This window comes from Abramis brama (assembly GCF_963993115.1).
Source record: "Abramis brama genome assembly, chromosome: 21".
NCBI lineage: Eukaryota > Metazoa > Chordata > Actinopteri > Cypriniformes > Leuciscidae > Abramis > Abramis brama.
This window is the reverse complement of record NC_139983.1, coordinates 19168957-19177693: the sequence shown is the minus strand read 5'-3', so window position 1 is coordinate 19177693 and position 8737 is coordinate 19168957. Positions and strand designations below refer to the sequence as shown.

General features: G+C 37.4%; 1 protein-coding gene across 2 annotated transcripts; it reads left to right on the top strand.

Moving 5' to 3' along the window:
- The first annotated feature begins 634 nt into the window (after positions 1 to 634).
- On the top strand, positions 635 to 7619 carry fas (Fas cell surface death receptor). Of its 2 annotated transcripts, XM_084097371.1 has the most exons (8): positions 718 to 1047; positions 1441 to 1549; positions 1894 to 2022; positions 2335 to 2449; positions 3179 to 3258; positions 3484 to 3590; positions 3713 to 3728; positions 7060 to 7619. In XM_084097371.1, the coding sequence occupies exons 1-8, from the start codon at positions 1009 to 1011 to the stop codon at positions 7353 to 7355; spliced, it is 891 nt and encodes a 296-aa protein (XP_083953497.1). In that variant the 5' UTR covers positions 718 to 1008; the 3' UTR covers positions 7356 to 7619. The 2 variants fall into 2 exon arrangements, with proteins under 2 accessions (XP_083953498.1, XP_083953497.1); XM_084097372.1 differs by lacking the exon at positions 3713 to 3728 and having other exon boundaries at positions 635 to 1047; positions 3484 to 3594.
- The last annotated feature ends 1118 nt before the right edge of the window (positions 7620 to 8737 follow it).

Here is an 8737-nt window from a genome sequence, read left to right as displayed (position 1 = left end):
ACTGTGACGAAGGTGAATTTCGTGTAAGAGTCATAACATATATGGTGTTTTGCATGTAAGAGTTTACATGATGAAAACATTGTTGACTCTGATGAGGACTAACACTCCGGTGACAAGTACATCGTCGGTTCAAGGACAGGTCCGGGGTCGAGGGCGAAGCTGAGGAGGTCGTTCAAGAGTGCGGGCAACCAGGGTCCGAGGAAGTAGTTTTTGCCTTGTTTGCCTTCGCTGACTGCATATGCAGTTGCTTTGAATTTTGAATGCTCTTTCTCTCTGCCATAATTTTACTCTTCGTAGGTTCCGCGCCTCTCTTGCACTCCCTTCAAATCAAACGGGTGCGCGCGCATATGGGCAGATCTAGCAACAGTGGTGGTAGCCATGGTTGCGAGAGTGAGTGACAGTCGCCCAAACCAATCAATTGTTTCGTCCCGGATGGAAATGAGCTGTGTTTATTGCAGATTAAAAGGTCTACAGTCACTCGATTTTTAAACTCTTTTTCAGAGCACTTACATTTTAATTATGTATTGGTATATAAAGACAGTTTAAACAAATTTGAAAAAAAGTTTTTTATAAAAATCCTACCTACCCTACCTTTAAGTCAAATTAAACCTGCAAATCAATCATTGCACATATTAGTGAAGTGAACACTGAGTTCTGTGAAGTACCCTAAAGATAACTTTCACTACAGGCACTTAAAACATTTACACATTTTCTAAGAAAACCACAGCTGAATCTTTCGTACAGTTTGTTTCAATGAACCGATTAAAAAAAAACCTTCTAGTGATTCATTTACGTCACGTCGTATTTTGGAAAAACCCCGCGCTCCTTTAGAGTAGAGTACGAGCACGAGCACAGCAGGTTTAAATTGGTTTTGCTTCAACCGATTGAGAAGATCTGTTTCAAAATAACAATTTGAATCGGATACCTCTACAACACTTCCTGTACTCAGTTAAGTTTCTGCGTTCAAGCAATCTGAGAGCACCATAGGGAGCCTGTTACTCTTCAGACATGTATGTTTACAATCTCATCGCATGTCTGTGTTGTGTGGTAAGTCATGCCTTTTAAACCTAATTCAATTTATACTGTATAATTTAGTCCTAACGTTAGCTGAAAAAATATAGCCAACGCCCTTCATCGACTATTTACTAGGGGAATACGGAAATGTATGGACTTGGTTTGTCCAATATTTGTTGATTGTATTCTAATCAGTTAAAAAAAGCCAATTTAATGCCATTTTGATTGAAAATATTATAAATTGTATACTAAACATAAGTTGTAAATAGTTTCACTTTCGATTTGTAGGCTAGCCTACTGAAGCTATTTGAGGTCGTCACTGGTTTAGAATGGTTAACAAAAGATCTTTTTAAAAGAATGTTTCAATAAGAAAACGTAACTTTAATTTCTTATTTTATCTGTGAAATGTATTTTTTCGTGTGTCAGATGTTCCCTGTAGGCTTGACGGAAGGCAGGATCAGGCGCACGAGACGCGAAACATGCCCTGACGGGAACTACACGGTTGAGGGGAAAACCTGCTGCCTCTGTCCAGCTGGTAAGATCTAAACGTTATATTTTGGTTAGCGAGGTAGACTTTGTGTCTTATTCCATATCAAAAGTGTAGCGTTAGGGTCTGGAAAGGGTTCTTTTTTTCTTTTTTTTTCAGTGATTTTTGTTTCCACAGACTGTGGAGTGATATGAGAGACCTGAAAGTAGCGTTGTCATTGGCAACGGAGAAATAAAAAGTTTAGCAGCCAGTAGATATTTTACTCTCATTGACCAATCAGAATCAAGTATTTCAGAGAGCCATGTAATTATCTTTATTTAAAAGGAATAAAGACAATATGATGTTCTCAAGGGGTATATGCACACAAATGTATGTATTTGTGTGTGTTACAGGTTACCGGGTCTCACGTGACTGCACTGATATAAATGACAGACCTTGTGATCGGTGTGAGTCTAACACCTATTTGGACCACCCGAACAATGAGCACAATTGCCAGCCTTGTAAAATATGCGAAACCGAAGGTAGGTGTTAACATCTTATCCTTGTTAGTTTAGTCAGGTTAATGGTTATTTTGTGCAAATGTTTGTGATTGCTTATTTGATGATGCACTGAGGAAAAGCCCGTTCAGAGTGGCCATTTTTCTATACTGTATAACAAACATGCAAATCTAACAAATGAACAGTAGACAGTCAACCACAAACCACAAGAAAATATTACTCAAAGTTTCTAATGCCAGAGGTGGGATTGTTGTCAAAGGGTAGTATGGTGCATCTTGAAGCTCAAATTGAAGGACAGGCAAAAAGTCTAACTTGTGCTTTGTCTCCCTGCTTTAGCAAACATGGTGGTGAAAGAGAGATGTTCACTATACTCCAACACTGTCTGCAGGTGTAAGGAGGATCATTACTGTGACCAGGGTGAACACTGCAGGACGTGTAAGCCTTGTGACAAGTATGTAGTCAGCCAAAGACCCTTTTCTCTCAGGACAGAATGACAGATGTGTGTGTGAAGAAAGTTATGTTAGTTTTAATGGAGATCAAAGTTCCTTCTAAAAAGTTGTGTGCAGATGCACACTTATTTTGCTCCCACACAAAATCCATGCAGAAGTCAGATTCCGAAATGTGCGGGGGGAAAAGCATGTCCATTTGATTTTCACTGCAAAACTGAAGCTGTGTGTGCTAATTCCCCAGATAATGGCTGCATCCATCTGGATTTCAGTGACTGTGTCCAAAACAAAAAGCCCTGTCTTTTAATTTTCCCTCATGATCTCAGCATTAAAAAAAAAAAAAAAAACTTAAATAGACAAGATAAAAAAATAAACCAATTAAATCCTGGCAATATTGTCCTTCATATTTGAATAATAAATATTAGTTTGTTTTTAGTTTCTGTGTAAAATTAATCATGCTTAAAGAGGGAGTCGGCTTCACATTTCTGATACGCAGGGTGTTTCTGCTCAGATTCCTGAAGTGATATGCCCAGTATAAATTTATTTGATAAATTGTTCTTTAATTTATAAAAGGTTTGCTAAGCAAGAGCAAAAATTAGAGGGAACATTGAAGACCCAGTTCCTTCAAAATCTGAATTTTTGTTTTAGCGTTCAGTATTTCATAAGCTTTATATTTAGAAAAATGGTTTTCAGCTCAGTATTCAGTCTTTGTTGTGTTCATGTTTATCCAACAGATGTGATGAAGTGGAAACAAAATGCACAGAAACCAGCAACACAGTGTGCAAAGATGCCAAAGACACAACGATTTCAAAAGGCATGTATATCCACAAGCTACACACATCCACAGGCATAGCCAAGGGATAATTTGTTAAAATGCTTCTGTTCCAAGTGCTCTTCTCTATACACACAAACACACACACAGTATAAGATGTGACTGGAAATGTACTTTGAAGCTTATGCAGTATAAACACAAAGTACAGTACAGGGGGGTGGTAAACTGGTTATGGAGAAATAACCCCTATGGTTGCCTCTGTTCCAGGGGCCATTGCAGCTGCTGTTTTGGTTCCGTTACTCACAATCTGCCTGGTTCTCTTTTATTTATGGAAACAAAAAAAGGACAAAAAGAGCATAGACACAGGCCCTGAGGTAAGTTATCTTTTTTTAAGTGTTCATGGCACCCTTGTGGTGTTACTGTGGAACTGCATATTAGTTTGTGTGTGTATTTCAAAACATTTGTGTCTGATTGTGTCTTCCTTTGTTTCATACAGGCAGAACAGCTGAAAGGCAAGTGTGCTTGTACTTTTCATCTACATCAAATGTATGTGTATATATATATATATATATATATATATATATATATATATATATATATATATACAGTGAGGAAAATAAGTATTTGAACACCCTGCTATTTTGCAAGTTCTCCCACTTAGAAATCATGGAGGGGTCTGAAATTGTCATCGTAGGTGCATGTCCACTGTGAGAGACATAATCAAAAAAAAAAAATCCAGAAATCACAATGTATGATTTTTTAACTATTTATTTGTAGGATACAGCTGCAAATAAGTATTTGAACACCTGAGAAAATCAATGTTAATATTTGGTACAGTAGCCTTTGTTTGCAATTACAGAGGTCAAACGTTTCCTGTAGTTTTTCACCAGGTTTGCACACACTGCAGGAGGGATTTTGGCCCACTCCTCCACACAGATCTTCTCTAGATCAGTCAGGTTTCTGGGCTGTCGCTGAGAAACACAGAGTTTGAGCTCCCTCCAAAGATTCTCTATTGGGTTTAGGTCTGGAGACTGGCTAGGCCACGCCAGAACCTTGATATGCTTCTTACAGAGCCACTCCTTGGTTATCCTGGCTGTGTGCTTCGGGTCATTGTCATGTTGGAAGACCCAGCCTCGACCCATCTTCAATGCTCTAACTGAGGGAAAGAGGTTGTTCCCCAAAATCTCGGCCCCGGTCATCCTCTCCTTAATACAGTGCAGTCGCCCTGTCCCATGTGCAGAAAAACACCCCCAAAGCATGATGCTACCACCCCCATGCTTCACAGTAGGGATGGTGTTCTTGGGATGGTACTCATCATTCTTCTTCCTCCAAACACGTTTAGTGGAATTATGACCAAAAAGTTCTATTTTGGTCTCATCTGACCACATGACTTTCTCCCATGACTCCTCTGGATCATCCAAATGGTCATTGGCAAACTTAAGACGGGCCTTGACATGTGCTGGTTTAAGCAGGGCAGGGGAACCTTCCGTGCCATGCATGATTTCAAACCATGACGTCTTAGTGTATTACCAACAGTAACCTTGGAAACGGTGGTCCCAGCTCTTTTCAGGTCATTGACCAGCTCCTCCCGTGTAGTTCTGGGCTGATTTCTCACCTTTCTTAGGATCATTGAGACCCACGAGGTGAGATCTTGCATGGAGCCCCAGTCCGAGGGAGATTGACAGTCATGTTTAGCTTCTTCCATTTTCTAATGATTGCTCCAACAGTGGACCTTTTTTCACCAAGCTGCTTGGCAATTTCCCCGTAGCCCTTTCCAGCCTTGTGGAGGTGTACAATTTTGTCTCTAGTGTCTTTGGACAGCTCTTTGGTCTTGGCCATGTTAGTAGTTGGATTCTTACTGATTGTATGGGGTGGACAGGTGTCTTTATGCAGCTAACAACCTCAAACAGGTGCATCTAATTTAGGATAATAAATGGAGTGGAGGTGGACATTTTAAAGGCAGACTAACAGGTCTTTGTGGGTCAGAATTCTAGCTGATAGACAGGTGTTCAAATACTTATTTGCAGCTGTATCATACAAATAAATAGTTAAAAAATCAAACATTATGATTTCTGGATTTTTTTTTAGATTATGTCTCTCACAGTGGACATGCACCTACGATGACAATTTCAGACCCCTCCGTGATTTCTAAGTGGGAGAACTTGCAAAATAGCAGGGTGTTCAAATACTTATTTTCCTCACTGTATATATATATATATATATATATATATATATATATATATATATATATATATATATATATATATATATATATATATGTGTATGTGTGTGTGTATATATATATATATATATCTATATATGTATATCTATATATGTATGTATGTGTATGTATGTATATATGTATGTGTATATCTTCTAATTATCATGTGGTCCTAAACTTGCCCCTTCTGAGTGGTTAATTCAAGTTTAATTAATTAATTCAAGCTACTTGCACTGGATTTTAAGTTCTAGAACATTTTTAACTATTTAATTGTTGTTTATTCAATGTTTATCTTTGAAAATGACAAAATCACACAAATCAATTTTAGCATTTAAACTATACTGTCCCAAATTATGGTAACAGGAGTCATGGCATGAGAAATCAAATTTGCTCTTTGTACCATTAAAATATCCTGCAAGTTTCAAATGCCCCCTCTTTTTAAACTAAGCATTTATTTTACCAAGCTGTGGGATCTGTGACATCATATCATACGGGCAAATACATTTTGCATATGACTGCCTCTAGAGCAAGATATTGACGAATCATCGATATCATCGCACCACAAGCCACGCCCACTGCCATTCAGTCGCTTAACGGCTGACTGCTTTCTACTCCAGACACGAGTGTTGCATCAATTATAATCGTCCATTATAATCACTGCACTGTATACACTAAATACAGTATACAGATGCCTGTTCAATCTCTGACATACTCCACTCCTGAGTCTGCTGACAACAGGTCAATTGGAAGCGTAAACAACACGTCCTGTTTAAACAGCTTGTTTGCGTCTCTGTACAGATGTCAGAAGGACATCTGCGTGGGGTCCCGGATCACATCGGAGGATTTTGTTTGTTTACTCGCTTATCTACTCGCGTACAATAACGAGTAATACTTCTTCCTATGCAATGACATAAGCCAATCATAACAGTATGTGTGTGTGCGCAAAAACACTTCATTAACATTATAAGTGAACCTGAAGGAACATATTAAATAATAAAATAATCCCATGTCATGACCCCTTTAAATGAAGAAAAAGCAGAATTTAATATTTGGTTTAGCCATGTGAGGGTAATGTCTTTTTTCTTAAGATTAAGCACTTATTTTGGCTTTTTTTTGTGTGTGTGGAAAAAAAACAGTAAAAAACAGTATTTTGTACTCTGTTCCTGGAAAGTGCATGGAGGGCAAAAAAAGAAAAAGAAATTTAAGTCAGTGGTTCCAAAACTGGGGGGCTCGAAATGATAAAAACGGGGGTCCAGCAAAGCTAAGGGTGCAGTCAGCAGATTCTTATGCAAAAGAAACTTCTTCAGGGTGATACAAGACTTCATTGCTAAATGATCCCGCTTGTGCAGCGACTTGCCACATAAGTTATTAATTGAACACAAAATATTAATTTGAAATTTTATTACCTCTAGATGACACAATACCCGCTATATTGCGCGATTGAAGAATCATAATTGAGTATTGCAGGAAGCCGTAGAAAGTTATAAATGAATGATGCGTGTTCTGCTCTTGAAAATATTTTTCTCCACAAAAGGGGGGCCTGGCAGAAAAAGTTTGGGAACCACTGGTTTAAAAAATAGCTGAGTAAGAAACCTAAATCAGTGGTGTCTTTTTCTGTTTAGAACTGGACCTGAACCCTTACCTGTTCGAAATTGCCGATCATCTGAGCTGGAGAGTGATGAAACATGTTGCTCTGCACAGTGGCATGAATCAAGCTTCTATTGACAATCATGAGATAAACCACCCTAATGATGCGAAAGAACGGACCTATGAACTTCTGCAGGGTTGGTCCCAGACACAAGGTTTATATGAAGCCTACCCAGCTCTCATCAAATCTCTTCATGCCATAAAGGAAAGAAGAACAGCAGATGAGATCAAGAAAATCATTGCGAAAGGACAGGCTAAAGCTCAGCCATAGACTGAACAAGAGATGTACTTTATTTTTAACATTGTGTATTGCACTTTACCATGTCAAATTTAAGAGTTATAAATAACAGCCATATTGTTAGTTTTAAGTTTCATATTGAGAAATAATTTGAAAATACCTGGTTTATTCAGGATGCCCCAAAATAGGTCAATTTGATAGGTCGATTTGCAAAACAGAGTGTCAAACAATCAGAAAAATTAAATCTTATTTCAGTGTCATTTCTTTTTCTTTCAGTAAACCTCCACCCTGACTTTATTAACTTGTAAGGTTACTGTTTTATTATGTTTATCATAGGTATGCTTTTTAGAATAATGTCTTTGTTTACAATGCTACAGTCTGTATATGCTGGGTAACTTCCCTTGAAACGTGGAAAGGCATGTTTCAAGTAATTGCAGCCTTGTTTGCCGAGGACATCTACTGTATAAAACAAAGTGTGATCCGAGAGCAAGGAACAGAAGAGGCTGGAGTCCAGCTGCAGGTCAACCAATCAAACCTGGCTTGGGTCTAGTACTTTGTAAACAGCAGCACATATTGAGAGTGAAACTGAATAAAAATTTGTTGGTAACAATTTACAATAATACGGAAGCGTATTGCATTCACTTGAGGAAAAATAATCTACTCTGTTTTTCTGAATTAACAAGTTAATTATCTCAGAATTACGAGATAATTTTTCATGAATAAAAAGTTTTTGCTCTGTTTTTCTGAATTAATGACTTAATTATCTCAGAATTACGAGATAATTAAGTCATTAATTCAGAAAAACAGAGCAAATATTTTGTATGGAAAATTATCTCATAATTTTGAGATAATTAAGTCATTAATTCAGAAAAACAGCAAAAACGTTTTATTCATGAAAAATTATCGTAATTCTGAGATAATTAAGTCATTAATTCAGAAAAAAAGAGCAAAAACTTTTTCATGAAAAATTATCTCGTAATTCTGAGATAATTAACTCGTTAATTCAGAAAAACAGAGTAGATTATTTTTCCTCAAGTGAATGCAATATGCTTCCGTACAATAAGGTTGCATTTGTTATCATTAGTTTACATGAACTAACAATAAGAATACTTCAAAAGCATTATCAGTTAACATGAACTCAAAATGTTTGACTAACATTAACAAATCTTAATAAAAACTGTAACAAATGTATTGGTCATTGTTAATTTAAGTAAATGCTTATTGTTAAATGTTACCAAATTTTTTATGTAATATCAGCCCGTTCTCATCCCAAGGCGTCATATACTGACGCTTTTGAAATTTCTTAAATATCCGACGCAGAGGGCACCCTTAGGCGTCAATATGAGACGCAGATAAATATGAGTCTAGGAGGCGCCTCCTAGCGGTCTAACCCTAAACCTACCCCAGACCTAAAC

Bases quoted from the DNA above. Each gene is read 5' to 3' on its own strand.
- fas (XM_084097371.1), top strand. From the start codon at position 1,009: ATGTATGTTTACAATCTCATCGCATGTCTGTGTTGTGTG. The intron at 1,048-1,440 runs GTAAGTCATGCC...TTCGTGTGTCAG, and splicing joins TCGCATGTCTGTGTTGTGTG to ATGTTCCCTGTAGGCTTGAC. The intron at 2,450-3,178 runs GTATGTAGTCAG...TTTATCCAACAG, and splicing joins ACGTGTAAGCCTTGTGACAA to ATGTGATGAAGTGGAAACAA.